This window comes from Sporothrix schenckii (assembly GCF_000961545.1).
Source record: "Sporothrix schenckii 1099-18 chromosome Unknown Cont49, whole genome shotgun sequence".
Taxonomy (NCBI): Eukaryota; Fungi; Ascomycota; class Sordariomycetes; order Ophiostomatales; family Ophiostomataceae; genus Sporothrix; species Sporothrix schenckii.
The window spans coordinates 3,908,671-3,927,374 of record NW_015971150.1 but is presented as its reverse complement, the minus strand read 5'-3'; the positions used below and the strand labels follow the sequence as shown (position 1 = coordinate 3,927,374).

The 18,704-nt window shown below is 55.4% G+C and overlaps 6 protein-coding genes across 6 annotated transcripts; 2 read left to right on the top strand and 4 right to left on the bottom strand.

The window, feature by feature from the left end:
• Positions 1–2,984: 2,984 nt before the first annotated feature.
• SPSK_05458 (uncharacterized protein) lies at positions 2,985–3,935 on the top strand (the record flags this gene model as incomplete). The annotated part of the gene is made up of 2 exons (XM_016732204.1): positions 2,985–3,306; positions 3,370–3,935. The coding sequence occupies 2 exons, from the start codon at positions 2,985–2,987 to the stop codon at positions 3,933–3,935; spliced, it is 888 nt and encodes a 295-aa protein (XP_016583792.1).
• A 1,744-nt stretch (positions 3,936–5,679) lies between these two features.
• SPSK_04862 (V-type H+-transporting ATPase subunit A) lies at positions 5,680–9,151 on the bottom strand (the record flags this gene model as incomplete). The annotated part of the gene is made up of 3 exons (XM_016731624.1): positions 5,680–5,736; positions 5,830–8,891; positions 8,983–9,151. The coding sequence occupies 3 exons, from the start codon at positions 9,149–9,151 to the stop codon at positions 5,680–5,682; spliced, it is 3,288 nt and encodes a 1,095-aa protein (XP_016583791.1).
• Positions 9,152–9,184: 33 nt separating this feature from the next.
• On the bottom strand, positions 9,185–9,606 carry SPSK_05661 (uncharacterized protein; the record flags this gene model as incomplete). Its single annotated transcript, XM_016732402.1, has 2 exons — positions 9,185–9,533; positions 9,602–9,606. The coding sequence occupies 2 exons, from the start codon at positions 9,604–9,606 to the stop codon at positions 9,185–9,187; spliced, it is 354 nt and encodes a 117-aa protein (XP_016583790.1).
• A 766-nt stretch (positions 9,607–10,372) lies between these two features.
• On the bottom strand, positions 10,373–12,692 carry SPSK_05004 (uncharacterized protein; the record flags this gene model as incomplete). The annotated part of the gene is made up of 2 exons (XM_016731761.1): positions 10,373–10,589; positions 10,672–12,692. The coding sequence occupies 2 exons, from the start codon at positions 12,690–12,692 to the stop codon at positions 10,373–10,375; spliced, it is 2,238 nt and encodes a 745-aa protein (XP_016583789.1).
• Positions 12,693–14,111: 1,419 nt separating this feature from the next.
• SPSK_05748 (uncharacterized protein) lies at positions 14,112–14,369 on the bottom strand (the record flags this gene model as incomplete). The annotated part of the gene is made up of 1 exon (XM_016732485.1): positions 14,112–14,369. One exon carries the CDS (start codon positions 14,367–14,369, stop codon positions 14,112–14,114), a length of 258 nt encoding a protein of 85 aa, XP_016583788.1.
• Positions 14,370–15,485: 1,116 nt separating this feature from the next.
• On the top strand, positions 15,486–18,554 carry SPSK_04908 (chromatin-binding protein RAD9; the record flags this gene model as incomplete). Its single annotated transcript, XM_016731668.1, has 1 exon — positions 15,486–18,554. One exon carries the CDS (start codon positions 15,486–15,488, stop codon positions 18,552–18,554), a length of 3,069 nt encoding a protein of 1,022 aa, XP_016583787.1.
• Positions 18,555–18,704: the final 150 nt, after the last annotated feature.

The window sequence follows — 18,704 nt, the reverse complement described above, 5'->3', positions numbered from 1 at the left end:
CCTTCGGCTCTGACAGCAACACAACAATCGAGATCGACGGTAGCTCAACTGCACCCCCATGCCGTCCCACTCCTACCCACATTTTCCTCCACTCCTCCGCGCAAAATAATCACCCCCCGGCGATACCGCTAGAAGACCTTACGGCGCCCGTGAACACGAGGTCCGGGCCAACAGAAGGCGAACGATGAAGCAGAAATACACAGAATACAGGGCCATCCTCAGGCTATAGGCAGGACCTATTGGCTCTAGATCCTTGCTATAACACACCACATGGGAAACTAACGAGCGGAGAACAACACCTAGAGAGGGAAAGGTGGCGCCATGGAGACTGTTGAGTGAGAGCTCATCCTGCTCTTCTTTGTGACGAGATCGCACAGCCAATCTGGCCCCACATATGGTCCTGCCACCCACCCAAAACATCTTGCTTGGACTCGTCTGTGGTTTTCAGAGAAAAACTGCCAGCCGGAAGAGGGCTCGTACATCGACAGACGGTGGCCATTGGCGGTACGTTTGGTTATGGAACGATAGTAGAAGATTGATTGGGTTGAATTGATGTGGCCACTTTCCTCTGCTTCTCACAAGCAGCGGCATCCAGAAGCTACAATCCACGCCAGAGCTCAGATGGTAGCAACGTTAGCTCACCAAACAGCTCCTTGACGATGTGGCTGTTGAGCCAGCCACCGCATCTTTGGGCGGTCTGATGTCTGGCCGAGTTCAACCATTATTGGTTTCCGTTTCTTTGTCCTCCGACAGCCATGTTACGTTGACACGTCGGCGCCATTGTCTCCAAATTTCTTTTCTTTCCCCTCCAAACATGCAGGTCGTCGTTGGAGTATTGAGGTAAGTTCCTTGGAGGCTTCTCATTGGTCAGGAGAACCTCGTATTTTTTTTTTCTACTCCGTCATACATTGGCCTAACGTTCTGTTTTGCGGGTTTTTGGTTTGTTTTTCTGCACAACATTTCTCGAATCTTGGCTATAATGTGCTTCTAGGCCACTATGTCTCTGCCGCCCTTGGTGCCCTGTTGCCCCCTCAACTTTAATGTGTTTCCACTTCGCTAACATGGAATTGGAGACAATCACAACCTGAGAGACATGCTAGTCCCGAAATGGGAATGATACTTACTTCAGCCCTATGTGGTTCCGCAAACGACAAGTCGCTTTCTACAGCGAGTGCCGCGGAAACGGAATACGACACATAGCGCCTCACTCATACACTCCCAAGTTGTCAACACGATCAGAAGTACTGTCTGTCATCCAGCGTGCTGGGAGACACTGAGCAGATTCTACAGCAGATGGACGATTCGCGCCCAAAGAAAGACTGCTACTTCGCAACAGTTTCTGCAATGTTGCATCCAACACCCATGTCCACACCACCTGTCATGATTTAGGAGCAGAAGCGGGATTAGCAGTGGACGAGCCAAAGACAGTATCTCATTATTCTCTTCCAAAAAGTGCACATTCGAGGCGACAAAATACCGCAGCCCCAGCGCATGTAAGGCCGGCCGATCCTTGTACACAAGCAAAGAGAGGAAAGGACCGCCCCTCCCCGATTATGAAGAGGGAACAAACTCTGCCCATCCTTTCACAAACGTGAGCTGTCAGTGACTCCCAGTCTCTGTCAACAACCGTGGTACGAAAGCAGCTGCTGTAATCCGTTCCGAAATAGAGGCTGACAAGGCGTTCCCTGCATGGTTCTTGCTCTTACAAAGTGCAGCCATGATGTCTCCACACCGAGTCTCACATCCACGACCTGCCGGGCCGTTGGAGTCAAAATTTCTGAACTTCAGTATGCACGAAGCTGAGACCACACTCTGCCCGAAAGGACGAGAACAGTGTCTACCTGCCGGTGACCCTCTAAAAATAGTAAGAAGAAAGAATAGAATGAAAAACTGATCCCACTCACCACAACCACGCCAGAAGGAACCTTTGCTTTTTTTACGACATAATACAAAGTACTGTGGCCAGACTGTACCTTTGGATTCTTACACGGCCGCAGTCTTGCTTGTCAAATCCAGCTCGAGCCCCATCAAAAGAATACCGTGACCGTCTGGATATGATGACGAGACAGCCTACAAATCCAGTATACGAGATCCTTAGTTGGCCTGTGGTTGGCGCTCGCTCGTCCGCATCCTGTTCCGGGCCAGGCTTTCTGTCTTCGATTGTTGCCTCCAGCGGTCTGCTTTATTCTTTTCGCCGCTTGAGCACATCCACCCACGCACCACAGCATATGCGAGTGTGAGTGGGCAGATATGACGACAATGCAACCATGATAACATACTCGATCAACAGGCGGCCTGCAGTAGACTCTTGCGTCCTAGTCCTCGAGGAACCGCCAGGTACCGCACCCGATAGCCAACCCATGTAGCGAGTCCAGCAAGTCCACTTTGTCTTGGCCGGCTCAGCTGGCTCAGCTGGCTGTCCGTCTCTCTCGTCCTTCACGTCCCCGTTCCCTCTCGCCCACTCGCTTTCGTGTCTTGGCTGGTCTCATTTTTTCTCTCCACTTCCCAGTCTTCGTTTGTTAGTGTACGCCAAAATGCGTCCCACTTACATCCTTACACACACTCACACACCTCCTCCACACCCCGACCACTTCGCTCTTTCTTTCCTGTTGGCGTCCTATATCCTTCCCAAACATAGGGTTGGCCCATCCTGTCTGCTGCTTCCCGCTTGCGGAGCGGTCTTGGCTCAATAAGCACCGCTTTCTTTGATAAAAGGCCGCCTTCCCCCTCCCTCACGATGCATATTTATTTCATGTTCCTTCCTCTTCTTTTCTTCCCAAGTTCTCTCGTTAATTCAGACTACAACTCAGTCCTTCGCTTGCCTCACACCTCGCTCGCTCTTCTTCACATTTTTAAATAAACTCTTATCCCTCACCCTCTCTCTCGAAGTTTTCGTCTTCACCACTCTCGCTCACCCCCCCAACCCACACACTCGCTTTTGTTGCCAACACCAACAACAAACAAAACAACATTAGTGTTTCAAAATGCAGGTTATCAAGTTCGTCGCTCCCCTCATCGGCTTTGCCGCCTCCGCCTCTGCTGCCGCTGTCGGCGCCGGTGCCGAGGCCGGTGCCAACGCTGCTGCCAGCGCCAACGGTGCTGGTGCCGGTGCCGAGGCTGGTGCCGCTGCCGCTGCTTCTGCCAACGCCAACGCCAACGGCGGCAATGCCAACGCCGCTGCCAACGCCGCTGCCACGGCTACTGTTGTCGTCTCCGAATACACCACGTTCTGCCCGCAGCCCACCACGCTGCTCTTCAAGAGCAAGACCATCGTCGTCACTGAGGCCACCACCCTGACCATCACTGGTGAGTTCATTGTTGTTGCTGCTTTTTTTTTAATATCTTACAACATCTGCTAACATACCGAAGACTGCCCTTGCACCCTGGAGTGCTTTACTCCCCCGGTCTTCACCACCACCTCGCACGCCACTGTCCCGTTCGCGAACAAGACCACCCAAGTGCCCCCTGTCGTCATCACCGTCACCCCCACCGTCACGACGGTCCTGCAAGAATGCACCACCATCAGCACCCAGACGGTGACCAAGAGTGGCACCACCACTATCGAGACCATTTCCTTCACCAAGACCCCTGGCCCGCCGCCCACCACCACTGTTGTCCCTCCTCCTACCACCACGCATGCCACTGAGACGGAGGTCGTCCCCACCACGAAGGCCACCACTGAGACCCAGGTTGTTCCCACCACGAAGGCCACCACTGAGACGCAGGTTGCTCCCACCACGAAGGCCACCACTGAGACGCAGGTTGCTCCCACCACGAAGATCACCAACACCGTCCTTCCCCCAACGACGACGCCTATTGTCGTTCCCACCACCACCACCTCGAGACCCCCTGTCGTCGTCACTGCCGGTGCCAACAAGGTCGAGGGTGTCGCTGCCTTTGGTCTGGCCGTCGGTATGGCTGCTCTGGTGCTGTAAATATAACAGCATCGCCAAAAATAGGCAACCAGGCAGCCGTCCTCTATTTGAGCCTTCTCTCCTTTTTGGAAGTCGTCTCTTGGAATGATGTGCGGGCGGTGTGTCTGAATTTCTTGTGGTTGTCATCCAGACAACCTTTTAATACGAGACTCTTTTTTCCTTCCTCTCTTTTCTCTCGGCTTTGGAATTTTTCTGCTGCAAAAATTTCCCTTTTTTTAATATTCGTCGTGGTGGGATAGTGACTTTGCGATGACGAATCGGATGATGAGATTGAGGGCGAGGACGACGGTGAGCGTTCATCTCTCTCCCGTTGTCTCTTGACCGTCTCTCTCCATTTTTTTTCGTGGGTTGCTCTACCAAGCACGGCATCCCTTTCTTTCTACCACCTTATCGGGAAACTCGGACTGGTGTTGGTTTTTTGTTTAATACCCTTCTTCTACATTCCTTTATAAACGGACCCGGCTTTTTAACTTGTTCTTTTTTTTTTAGCCTTTTTGTGATGCCTACCTTGGTGGGATTTTCGGAGAGGTAAATCATGTATCTAATAGAGTTTTATGTCACACCCGGGACGAGATGTAAGCGGAAGAGGTCAAGACTACAGGGTGTTTGGGCTCACAAAAAGGCCTCTGCCGTTTTGGGTGTTTCTGACATTCTTGACTTGCGTCTTCATCGTTCAAGTTAGGAAAACCAAAAATTAAAAACACTCATTTGAAATTACGGTGAACATGAGATGAAATGGGCTTTACATCAGAACAGCAATAAAAGCGAGGTAAGAGTGCTGCGTGTCTTGTAAAGGAAGCCATCAGTTTATGCCGGTTTTCTTCCCGCAAAAGAAAAACTTCTAATTTAGTAACAAGACGTGACAAGTCTTTTTCTCGGCCCCCATCACCAAAAAACCCGGGGGCGTTTTCTTCATGTGGCTTCGTCCATTCCGCCGGCTCGGCCTGTCACAATCTGCCAGCTATCGTTGGGCACAAAAATTCCCTGCGGCGTCAGGTCAAGCAATATCATGCCAAAGACGTTGTAAACGAAAGCCAATCAGCTCGGTAGTAGAATGCGTATATGTAATGCTCATCATCGGAGTCGGGTGAGTGTAAATAAAATTATGACAAGGAGCGTCTATATGGTCAAGGTATAGTTTTCCATTTATTGTTTCTTTTTCTATTTACGTGACTTTACGGTTTTCATGTTTATTTTCATTTATTTAGATTAATTCATACTCGCGTCGTTCTGTTTTCGCTGTATGTTTTTAGAAAAAAAAATAATTAAATAAAAGACAGAGGTGAAAGCGATCTATTTTCATGATAATTAGTTCGATATAGATGATAGTGTTGAGCAGCTGGCATAAATGTCGATCCTTTGTAAATACGTTTTATCCACGGCTTGACCTTAAGAGACGGTGAAGTCTCAAAATACGACGACGGATTCAGGGTCGCTCCGGCTGGAGGTATAGAGGGACTCTGCTAGTAGGATGAGCTTCGTAAAAATTCGACTAGAAACAAAGAGCAAAGTATGATTAAAAACCCAAAGATACCAATGTCAAGTCAAGCAAGCCAAAAAAAATAGAGAAACAACAACAACAACGAAATGCGACATGTACCTCCTCATCCTCTCCCCCGTCCTAACAGTCTTTGGTTGGCTCTTCTATAGTCGCTCTGCCGCTAAGTCGTATGCGTGTGAGCCTTGTCTAATGAAAACCCAGTACCCTCCTCGTAAATGCCCCCATAAATGGATAGCAAGCACTCTACTCGTCAATGACAGAGGCGAACTTGTCCAGCATGGACGCCTGGATAGCCTCGTACTGATTTTGTTAGTAGGAGGAGTTACTCATGAAAATAAAAGAGGAACGCGAACGGGAACGGGAACGTGGACGAGAACGCCAACAAAGACTTACCTTCTTGGAGATGACGTCCTGGCCGTCGGAGGGAACCTCAAACTTCAGACTGCGCAGCTGGCCCTGCAGCTCCTGGGTGGCCTCGCGGACCTTGGCCCAGGACTGGCCCTGGGCAATGGCCTTTTGGGCCTCGTCGTGGAAGCCGACCATGAGCTTCATCATCCACTCGGTCTTCCAGATGGGGCAGAACTGGTCGTAGTCCGAGTAGCCGTTCTGCTGCAAAAAGTCCTCCTTGATCAGCGTCGCCATGTCGAGGGTGATCTTGTCCGGGTCCGACAGCGCCGACTTGCCGACCAGCTGCACCACCTGGTCGAGCTCCTCCGAGTCGGACAGCAGCTGGCGGATGCGCTCGCGCAGGCGCGGGAAGTCGGGGTACTCCTTCTCGTACCACCGGTCCAGCACGTTGGTGTACTTGGAGTACGACAGCGACGTGTTGACGGACGGGAAGTGCTTGCGCTGCGCCAGCTTCTTGTCGAGACCCCAGAAAACCTGCACAATACCGAGCGTCGATGCCGTCACAGGGTCCGAGAAATCACCACCAGGCGGGCTGACCGCACCGACAATGCTGACACTGCCCTCGCGCGGCGGCGAGCCCAGCGAGCTGACGCGGCCGGCGCGCTCGTAGAAGCTGGCCAGCTTAGCGCCCAGGTACGCGGGGAAGCCTTGGTCGGCCGGCATTTCACCGAGACGGCCCGAGATCTCACGCAGGGCCTCGGCCCACCGCGACGACGAGTCGGCCATCATGGCGACGTTGAGGCCCTGGTCGCGGAAGTATTCCGCCACGGTAATCCCCGTGTAGATGGAGGCCTCGCGGGCTGCGACGGGCATGTTGGAGGTGTTGGCAATTAGTGTGGTGCGCTTCATGATGGGCTCCTTGCGGCCGTCGACCTCAATGGACAGCTCGGGGAAGTCCTTGAGCACCTCGGCCATCTCATTTCCCCTCTCTCCGCAATTGTGGACGAGCATCATGTTGCCCAGCAGGAACTGGTGGTCGGTGTTGTCGGCCAGGGTGACGCCGTAGTACTTGGCGGGCGCCTGCTTCTCGAGGTCAAAGTACATGGCCTGGCCCTTGCGGTTCACAGCAGCCGGGGCCGGCAGCTTCTTGCGCTCCAGAGCGCAGCGACTCAGGATCGAGGCCAAAACCCCAGTGTTCTCGGGGTCGCTCAGGAAAACGGCGTAGGCTTTCTTGTGCGAGACACCGCGGACTACAGTTGCGGCCTCGGTCGACACAGACACGCGGACGCCCAGCGAGCGGGCAATCTTGATCACCCCATCACAGATAGCGGTGTAGATGGTCTTGATCGTAGCGCTGGGCGGGCCGTGCTTGACATGGCCGTCCGAGTCGATGAGGCCGGCCAAGAATTGTTCACGAACCTCGAAAGGCTCGCACATCAGCACGTCAGGGACCACCTTGGCATGCTGTCCATCCGGGCCGCGGACGCCCATGGCGTTGGCCACAGCCCAGAAGACATTGCCCGTGTTGAGCGGCTTTCTCTTCCCAGCACCAGCAAAGGTACCCGAGGAGCGGAGGAAGATCGTCTCGTCCCCAATGCCGGTGAAACCCTTCTTGACAGTCGGGGAGGTCTCATCACGGTTGAGAGTGGCATTGACCTCGAGATCTCCGAGGACCTTTCGAGCCTCTTTGGCGGGCGAGTCGTCAGTCGGGTCGGCCTTGTCATCGGCCTGGTTGGAGTACATGTACTTCTTGTACTCGCGGGTGTCCACGACGAGGTCGAACATGCTGCCGTACTCCTGCATGCGGCCCTTGATGGCCGTATCGCGAGCATCCACAGCAAAGGCGGCCCTGTCGTAGTACCCATCGCCAACCCAGAATCCCAGGAGATAGGCCATCTCCAGGGCGCCCGATTCATAGCCATGGCGCTCGAGGACCTGGGACAGGTGCCCAGCCTGGAAGAGGACGGGATTGATCAGCTGTTGGGTGGCTTTGCGGACGTGAGTCCCAAGCAGGGACACATCGCGGGCCTCGATGCTCCACTCGAAGTCACCCGAAGGGAGTTCCGATCGGAAGGCCGCAGCCTTCGCGTCAGCAGCAGCCTCACCGCCATGGGTGTCGTGATCCCAGGACTTGGTGAAAAGCTTGACCAGGCGGACAGGGCGTCCGTCCTCGGCTTGGGCGGTGTGCCAGTCGAACCAGCACACCGAAGTCATCTTCTTGCCGCGGAGAACGTGCGTGGTCTTGCGAATATGCTGGGGCGTTACGACGACCAGCAAATGGGAAGCGTTGCACACAAACGAAGCCAGCCTAGCAATCTCGTTGCGGTGCTGCGTCTTCATCGAGACCTTGTACATGGTCTCCGTGCCACGGGGGAGGCCCATCACCATGCGGGGGGTGCCATCCTTGCCCATGACGTGGTCGCCCAGATCGATGGTCTCGACAGGCTGGATGGTGCCGTCGGACATCATGACCGGCGTGCCAGCGGCAAAGCAACCCACGTAAACAATCACGTCGCTGTTCGAGAACTTGGAAACGGACTGGCTGATGACCGTCTTGCCGCAGCCAAACGCACCGGGGATAGCCACGGTGCCGCCCTGCACCGAAGGGAACAGCGCGTCCAGCACGCGTTGGCCGACCAGGAACGGCTGGCTGGCCGACTTCTTTTCGGTTGTCGGCCGCGGCGCACGCACCGGCCACGTCTGCATCATGCCGTAGCCCGTGACCTTGCCGTCAAACTCCACGTCCAGGATCTTCTCGTCAACGGTGTAGTCGCCGGCCTCGACAATGCGCTTGATGGTGCCGCGCGCGCGCGGCGGCAGCAAGATCTTGTGCTCCGTGACAAACGAGTTCTCGTAGACAATGCCCCACACGTCGCCGCCGGCAATGTGGTCGCCGACCTTCATCGTCGGCCGGAACTGCCACTTCTTCTCGCGGTCGAGGGCGTTGGTGGCAATGCCGCGGGGGATATAGATGCTCTTGGAGGTGTCGGCAATGGCGGCGAGCGGCCGCTGGATGCCGTCGTAGATGTTGTTGAGCAGACCGGGGCCGAGCTCGACCGACAGCGGCTTGCCCGTCCGCAGCACTGGATCACCGACCTGGACACCGGCTGTTTTGTTAGTGGGGATTTCGTTGTGGCCAAGGGACAAAAGGAAAAGAGCTCAAGTGGACACAACAAGCACATCATCACCAAGACATACCCGTCTCCTCGTACACCTGGATGGTGGCACGGTCGGCGCTGATGCGGATGACCTCGCCGACGAGGTTGGCGTGGCCGACCTTGACAAGCTCGTACATGGCCACGCCCTCCATCTCCTCGGCGACCACGACGGGTCCGGACACCGAGTAGATCTTGCCTATATGTTCCATCGTGGGTAGGCTGTGTAAGATGCAGCTGTGTGTCTATGCCTTTGGGGTAGAGAGCTCGATGGATGTGAAGAAGGGAAGAGGAGAGCTGTCGAGGATCGTCGAAACTCGGCGGATCTCTCCAGCGACCCAAAAAATGAAACGAATGAAGTAAAAGAGAAAAGCGTGCGGTTCTGCGTCGGATCGAGCAAAGTGTGCGGTCGAAGCAACGGGGTGGAATGGAGGTAGGACGTTGAGGGGAATGTTTGATGTGGGAGAGATTCCCCGAACAAAGAAGGATGGATGGTTGACGATGGCATTTGGAACAGTGCGGGCGTTGAGCTTCTGCGGCTTGTGATTGGGCCTGAGCCACAGCTCGGTGGAGCTGTGGTCTGCGGGGAGCAGTCTGCACAGTGAGTATATACAGTGTCTGCACAGTACCGTTTTACGAGGCAATTACATATGAATTTGTACGCCATAGTAATTGCCGCATTGGAAAGATAACAGCTGCTGGGTGACCTGAGCTGAGCTAGGCAGCAGCAATCGGCGCTAACGCCAAGGTGCCATCACCCTAATTGCCCACTATCATCCGCTATCTCTCTCACTATTGCATTGCATCATACGCCATACCGTTGACCGCTTGCTCAATATGACACCTATCATTGATGCCGTCCTGCAGAGCATCACCGGTAGTCAGCTTGACTTGTTTGACTTATTAAATGTATCGTTGTCTCATTATCATTATAAAAAAGTGGTGAAACGCTGCCGAGGCCCACGAGACAATGTCTCTTGGTGGCAGTATGGGCAGAAGCGAATTAAATATACAGTCCGCAAGACAAAACCACAACTTCCTGACCAGCCCTTTCTCCCAGCTCTCGTCTGTCGTCTTCCCCGTCTTGAACCCCCCACCTCCCCCCCTTCTCTCCTCCAAAACAATATAGAAATAAAACATAACACAATCCGCTGCTGGCCGAGGAACAACAGGGATAAAGAGGCAAACTCCGAATGTGCGTGGCGTGTTGTCGTTAGAACGCGGATGTGCCGTGACAAGCGTGTACACTGCGCGCAGATAAAATCTATATCCATGTTGTTGATGCTGCTATGTTGTTCTGGGAGGTCGTCAAACGGTCTAAATCATAATGAGTTGTAACTGGAAATGTCGTTCATCCAAAAGTACTGTCGTTCCGTGCCGGCCCGCACCGGGTGGAGATCCCGCGGGCAAGGCGTGGACGCTATGTGACCCCATTACAGGATACGGTCCTCAACGATGGGCGTGTTTTCGCCTTGCGTATCATCCGTCGGCGGCGACAGAGACTTCTCCCACTCCTTCATCAGGTCAGTGGCTGTGCGCTTGATGTTGCCCGGTGTCAGCCGGTTGAGAGCGGCGGGCCAGTTGATGTCATTGGCCCGGCTTCCGGACGGCGATGTGGGCGAGAAGGTCGACGTGGTAGAGGTGCGCTTTCTGCAATATGTGTTAGCCAGTGGTTCCCGGTAACCTGTGCGTACCCACTGTATCAGTTCATCCGGCTCTTTTCGTGACTTACTGAGGTGTTGCTTTTTCGTCAGCTTGTCCTGGAAGGGAGGAGGCAACCGCCTCTCCGTTTGCGGTTGACCCACTCCAACGAGGCGACTTCACCGTGGGGCTATCCCAGCTTGACCAGTCGTTATCGTCGTACGAGTCAACTGTCAGAGGCGTCCACGAGAACTGCTTTGCGTCTTTGCCATGTCCGGCCTTGGAACCGGCCTTGGAGCCAGACTTGGAACCAGCCTTGGAGGCCCTTGTCTTGGTGCTGCCGCTGGCGGCCGACTTGGTGTTTTTATCCTTGGAGTCGGTTGGCTGTTCCGAAATGTTCCCCGAGGCGCCGTGACGGGGAGGCGGCGTTGGTGTGCCCTGTAGGTCAGTGGTAAAGGCTCTGGAAAGATTCGGCCGGCTAGAGGCAGAGGCGCGAATTGTGCTTTGCGAGTCATCGGTTGTGCGAGAGTTGGGGTCAATGTTGCGCATGCTACTATTTGCCCCAGCAAGCTCCTCACCGACGGTGGCCTGGCGCAGGTCTTCAACAAACGTCCACAGTGTCGCAGTAAGATCGCCGGCAACCTGCTTCAGACCTGCCACCTGATGGACGGACTGTGGGGCCCACGAGGCACGCTTCGACAACTGCGAGGCAGCGCTGCGGCTCAAGTTCTGGAAGAAAGGCGAGTCCAATTCCAGCGGGGACATGGGCGACTTGGCCGCTTCTTCCTCGCCCTCCGCCTCGGGCTGATCCTCGTGAACATCGAAGCCATCTGCTGACGTTTTGGTTGGCGACAGAAGAGACAATGTTCGGGCATGGCCCCCCCGGAACACGCGGCGACGAGACTGCGTTGGCGTGTTGGGATCGCTGCCTGCCTGGCTGCCCGGTTGTTGTCCAAGAAACAGCGCCTTTCTTCTGTCCAACTCCGATGTCCGTTTTGACGAGGCATCGTCGAACGGCACGGCTGGAGAGCCGGGGTCGATCGTTGAGGCGGTCCCGGGCCGCGCAGGCAGCGAGCGCATGGGCTCCGTCCTTCTAATTTCTGCCCGCTTCTTCTGCGCCTCGTGGGTGGCCCATTGCCTCTTCAGTTTGGTGAGACCGGATTCTGCGCGGTTGAGCTCCTCTCGAAGCTCGAGCACACGACGCTCCTGGGCGGCAATGGCTGTAATCAGGTCAAGTGGCTCAGCAGGCGACGCCAAGCCCGATGCGACGTCAATAGGTGTGGCGGGGAACGATGCCACCGACGAGGATGCGGGCGTCGGCCTGGATGGGAACGAGGTGGGCGGTGCGATGGGCAGTGTCAGCGACAGACGGTTGGCGCGAGACGCTGTGGACTCGGACCGTGACGGCCGTGTCTCTATCTCCTCGTCCTGTTGGCTGCCCGAAGCGCTGGCGCCTGCGCTAGCATTGGGGATTACAGAGCTGGGAGGCGTAGAGACCAGTGGCAGCCGGGGCGGTGGCATGGATTCCGAGGCCGAGGAAGAGGCCTCGGACGATGTCGACTCGGCAGACGAGGAAGAATCAACGCTGAGACGGGCAGGCGTCTCTTCTTCAGATGAAGACGAGGCCTCGGACGAGGTCGCGGACGAAGATGAGCTGTCTTGCTCCCTGGCGGTAGCGTGGCCATTGTTGCGGGCTCGCTGGGGCCGACCCGCCTTAGGCTTGGACTTGATCGATTCCATGTTGAACAGCAGCTGAACGGCGGCCTGGTCAATGCGATTGTGGACTAGTGGTGAAACAGCTTTGTCGACGCCGATTGTGCCGTTGGATGCGCGACGGTGGGAAATGGCGGAGTGGTTATGACGGGCGAGGGACGAGACGGACGAAGATGATGCAGAGGGTGACAGGCGGTGCTGTTTCGCAAGGTGAGGGTAAAGACTGAGAGATTGCGCACAGCGCCAGCGCCGTTGGCGGTATTGACTTGAAAGAGGGGACGTCGACTTCCGTGGATGGGTGACGACAAAAGAACGGCTGCGGCGAAGAGATCGTTTATCGTAGAGGAAATGACGAGAACAAGCAGAGGCAAAACACAGCTGGAAGAGGAAGCCGGTCATGAAGAACGACGGATTTCCAAAAAAGTATTTTAGACTCCTGTTTTGCCAGGAAATTCCCTGGTCTCTTCCCCTTTTGGTTATTTCAGTTTCCCCTATTTAATATTAAGAGGGCAATCTCTGGGTCGTCATTGGCGACAGTGCCCGCAAACCGAGGATCCGCTGCTTCTGTGGCAACCTAGCTGAGTTGGGTCAAGGGCTAGACCTCAGCCGAGAGACGAGCGAGGCGCTTGTCGAGGCCCTAAAAATTGGATAACGCACGCCGTCAGCAGCCGCCGGTGGGCGTTTGTCAGAGAAGGAAGATTGCGGTGTAAGAATCGCCCCCGGCGTTGCATATAATATGGAGAAACGCTGTCGCAATACACTGATGCACCCGGGGTGGGAAATGAACGACAGTTGGCGAGCTGGGGTGTATTTTTGACGAAGCAGATTGCAGTTGACGTGGACGACGAGAGTGGGAAAAGAACGACAAGAGCAAAGGACACGAATCGACCGTGTGATGGCTGTGGCTGCATGTGATCAAGACGTAGAGAAGCTGGCAAAGGCGAACAGGAAAGAAGAAAGTCGAAAGACGCTCGAGTATCGAATAAAGTTGTAAAATACAGCGTAAAGAGCTAAACTGCATAAGAGGGCAAAAGGAGACGCGCCTGGGTCGTTTCTCGGCGCTCTGCAAGGGTGTTGTGCGTTTGATACAAAATAGTCGTGGTAATAAGTACCTTTGTAGGCTGTGGGCCAGCGTCGCGATCGGTCGAATCTGGGATGTTGGTAGCAAAGGAGTGGACGAGAACAAAATGCCAAAAAGTGCATGGAAGAAGACAAACGTGAGGCTCAAAAACAGATGCGCGCGGCAGGAGAGGGGGAACACGCAGGAGATCGGGGTCGAGGTGGCTTAAGTGTGTTGAGAGTGGTCCGGACGTTGGGAAGGTGCGTTGCACGGCGAGGGTGGTGCCTGCAGTCTCCTGACGCTCTTGCCGAGACTGTTCAGACATGCGATTTACGTGCAACTTTCTTGTCTCACAGCCCATATATAGCAGGTGTTATTTGTTGCGTTCTCGTGGCACTAGGCTCGCTCTTCAGGCATGGAAACCATAGAAACAACAACACAGGCCCACCAGGAGCCTTCTCCTTTCATTCTACGAAATACAGTGTCGATTTTCCTCATTCCGCAAATTGGCAGCGCAAACTCCACACGCGGCCTCGATGTTCTTTGATCGCGCCTTCCAGATTGCGCCCGCTTTTTGAGAGGGTAGGCGCATCTGGGCTGCAGTAGCGTGGCTGTCACTTTCAGGCTTTAGTGCTTGTTGCACGAGAGACGGACAAAGTAAACAATCCTGAAACTGGCAACTGCACCTGCAATTGCGGAGCAATACGAGGAAGGCGCAACGACGAGGCAACTCGATGGAAGCGGAGCATCTCGGCTGGCTATATGATGAGGTTCAAAAGAACAAACAAAATACACCGCACAACGCGAGGTCCGAGATGCAGTGTGTTTCGAGCATACGACTCACGAGCGAAAGGATCTGCGCGCCGAGCATGAACACCAATCTCAGCATAACAAAACGACGCGAACCCCAACCGCGCATCCTGGGCAAAACCAAGCTGTTGTGTCCAATCAGGATCGACTTGAGAATAGGCAGCGAAGAAATCAAAAGGTCCATGGAAGCGTCCCGAAGGCGGCATGTAGCCGGGAACCGCAACCAATAATGCAGACGTTAAAGGTTGCAATCTAGCCGTGCGAATTTCTCAACTTGGGATGAAACCCATTGAAGCAAAGGTAACATCACATGACTACGCGCCTTCCACGTGCGAATCTGAAGAATTTCTGGAATGTGGACAGCCTTCAACGAGGAAGGAGCAATTGGACATCCTTTGTATTAAATAAAGAACGCATCGTGAGCGACAAAACGTCGAAATGGACAGAATGTGACAAGGCAACAACAACTGAACGTGCTGTGTGATACGGTGCAACACATCACAATCGTTGCCAAAGCGAGTCCAGGCTTTCAGGCTTGTGAAATCATGACCTTCGTCTTGGCCGAACTCCAAACGAGGCAGTGCCGGAAGATCAGTCCTTTCGTGAGTGCTTTTTTGCTGGTTGCCCCGGACAGGCTCTGGCGGGTTCGCTTTGTTCCTGGCCAAGGTTTCATGGCGCGGCCTTGGTGGACTCTCCCGGCCAACAATTCTGGGCCTCATATACTGTGCATAGGTGCTAGAAGAGCGCCATTTTCCATCGTGGTGAGCAGCACGTGCGAAGCCAAAGGTCGGTTTGCAGGATCATATCCGGAACTTGTCCTGAGAACTTTCACATCCGGTCGTGTTGAGGAGACAAACAAATATTAAGAAACATTTTGGAGCAACAGAAGTTCCGACAGTTTGAACTTGAGGGATATGGAGCATGGTATATACAGTATATAAAATTTACACTGTGTTTATATACTGTATCTTTAGCTGGCTCCTGCCCCGCAAAAAACGATTCAACGCGGTATGCCATAGGAGACGCGCTTGGTGGCAGCCTCGAGCTGTGATCGCCATCACAGCTCCAGCGACACATCAGACACTATCCCCCGACGTCGGTCACGTTACACATCGACAAGCCTCGACCCGACCTCGACGCCCGGCCTACCTATCTCTCTACTTTCGACGAACAAACGAGACCATGGCCAGGGCCTCGTCATAACAAAGACTCCTTCATCGGACTGCTTCGACGCAGCGACTTCGACTTCAGCCGGCAGATGAGGCACGCCATCTCGTGACCCTCCGTGGCAGAGAGTCCTCGTACGCCCCGCCACTGAGAACATGGACACCTCCGAGTTGCCGCCCTACGATGACGGGGGAGGGTCGCCGACCCAGGTCAACGAAGGCCGCAGCTACGACCGATATAACGATCCGACGTCGTTGCCAACACAGGAAGCCGGCAATGACTTTTTGGACCGCTCGTTGGACGAGAACGAGAGCGGTGCCGTCAAGTTTGGATCGATTCGCTCCATGGAGCTAGACTTTGAGTCGCCAACGACCGATCACGTCGATGGCCGGGGGCGAAATAATGGCCTGTCACGTTTCTTCCCGAACTCGGACAACGACCAGCCGGCCACCACGACATTGGCAATCGACTTCGGCTTAGAGACGCCTGCGCAACCCAAAAACCCGTTTTCAGGCAAGTTCCAGACGCCGCTTGTGGCCGGGTCTCAGCTCTTTGCGGCAACGCCCTTTTCGGCCGCGTTCAACCAGGTCAGCCCGACATCATCTCGACCGTCACCGTCCGGGCTCATCCACCAACCGGCGGCGACGACGACGACGACGCCTCATACCGGCCTCTCCTCGCCGACGAAACTCCGCTTCTCTAACCTTGGCGATCAGACGCCCATGCCCGCAGTCCTGTTCCACACGCTGTCCACGTCATCCACCTCTCGCTTCGATGGCAACACCCCATACCCGAACAAGGCGGCTGGTAGCCCGACCAAAGGTGCGCCGCAGTCGAGCCCGACCACGCGCAGGAGGCGAGCTCCCGTTCCCATCACAGAATACGAGTCCATGAGGAAGTCTCAGGAGCGGCGAGAGGCTGCCGAGGCTCGGCCCGAGCGTGCTGGAGGATATGCGTCGTCGAGCTCCGACGACGAGTCCGACGATGTAAGACGGCAACGTATTGTTCGCCAGAAAAAGGAGGCGGCCACGAGGATCCTCGCGACGGTCAGCATGTCCGGTCCGACATTTCGCGGCGATATCGTCGAAGTGCCTGCCTCCGTAAAGAAGGACGCTCGGCCACGATCACAAGGTGGCCGGCAATCTAGCCCCCGCGGGCTTGCGGTATACCCGGAGAGCGATCCTCCAGTCCCCAAGGCGCCACTGACGTCTGATACTGCTGCAAAGGCAGCGACGGCGGCCCCTTCTCCACCGGGGCTACGGTCGAGCGAGGCATATGATGATACTAGCTTTCCACAGTCGTTGATCGACCGACCCACTCCCGAGATTTTGCCGGCAACCAAAACTCCATCGTCCTCGGCAGCATTGCCCGAATTTCCTCTTGCCGGCCAGAATGCGACGGGTCTACATTTAAAGAGCAGTTTGAATGAGACCGATGCCATCCCTGAGACGAGTCCTGCTGGCAAATGGCCGGTGGCTGTCTCGGCTAGTGGGCAGACGGCCAGCCGAGAAATCGTTCTGTTGACGTCCGATGCGGCTGAAGCCGCGGTGGTGCCTGCATCGAGTATGCCCGAGCCTGCCTTGCCTTATCAGAAACAAGGCATGTCGTCTTCACCGGCATATGAACAACGAGACAAGCGACATGAAGAAGCGGAAGAAGTGGTGTCGCTGCTTAAGCAGGCTGCCCGCCACGATCTGAAAGCCGAATTGGCTACATCGTCTCCGCCCGTTCCGACAATACCTGTTCGTAGCAATCGGCCACCACAAAGGAAGAAAGCCCGGTATGAGACCGAGAATGAGGGGCGAAGCAGCGGCCGCAGCAGCGGCCGTGCATCGTTGGCAGCCTCCGTCTCATCGATGGACCGGTCGACCTCTAGTCTCAGTGATCTGTCTGTCACACCCACACAGGTATCGAGGGAAGGGACGCCCATCACGGCCAACGACAGTGATTTATCAGCCCGGGGGTCTACCAAGAGACGCCACACGCCTGCTGCGACAAGCGGGAGCCGCAGCGAAGACGATGATGATTTGCCGCTCTTACCACAACGGCGACGGGCACGCGGCGAATCACTGCCCATGTCTCTTCCCAATATGATGCCACGGCTCGGCCGGGGCTCCTCTAGTACATCCAGGGCCATCAAGCCAGAGGCGTCCCCTGCACGATCCGGCTCGACAGACGAGCTATCTGCGTCGCCTGCCCTTCTGACAGCGCCCGACCGTGGTACGCGTTCCAGCCGAAGGTCTATGAGATCTACGGGCATAAAGCCAACCACCGTAGCCTCGACGAATCTCCGCGTCGAGGCGCCAGCAGCACCAGGCCTCTTCACGGGTATGGTGTTTGCTGTCTCGTTCCAGTCTAAGGGCCACGATGAAGTCAGCACCGAATCGGCGAAGAACAAAAAGAAGAGCCTCGAAGGCCGCATTCAGCAAGCAGGCGGGCGCATCCTGCCTGACGGATTTGAAGACATTTTCCAGCCGCCCCCGACAGCGGCCGGCACCAACTCGATTAGCACTTCGTCGCGCTCACGGGCCGCCCTCGACACAGTCTGCAAGGGCAGCAGCGACGAGCTGCAGCTTCTACCAAGTGCGGCCGACAGCGGCTTCACAGCCTTGATCGTCGACGGCCATTCGCGCAAGGCGAAATACTTGCAAGCCCTCGCACTGGGCCTCCCTTGCCTTGCGCCGCGCTGGGTGACGGCCTGCTTGGACCGCGGCGAGATTGTCGACTGGGCCCCGTATCTGTTGTGCGCCGGCGAATCGGCATACCTAGGTGGTGTCGTTCGGTCTCGGAACCTGGCACCATACGATGCGGCTGCTGTGCGACTTGCCGATGTCGTGAAAAGGCGAAAACTGCTCTTGGACGGCCTGGCCATCTTGGTCGTGCCCGGCAGGGCGTCGAAGGAGACGACGTTCTTGGCGCACGTTCTTGGCGCCCAGCTGTCGCACGCACAAAGTGTCCAAGAGGCCCGGGAACACCTCAAGGCAATGGAAGACGCAGGGCGCCCCTTTGACTGGGTGTACACAGGCCAGGAGAAAGAGGTTGCCGGGCTCTTTGGGGACCGCATCCGGCCTGCTGCCAAGAAGCGCAAGCGTGCGCCCTCGGGCGACGACATAGAACGTGGCGCGTCGCCGGTGAAGACATTGGGTGTCGAGCGCCTGATACAGAGCCTCATTTTTGGCGAGCTTATTGAAGAAGACGATTTCAGCGGGCCAGCAAGGACTTGACGGCAAAAGCTCCAAACTGTACGATGCCATGTTGTTATTTGAATAGATTATGGAACCAGTAGGCAATGACGTTTCACATCATTTATTTTGATTCCTCTAGGACTGCATCTATTGGGAGCGTTGTATATTATTGTCGAAAGCAAAATTTAC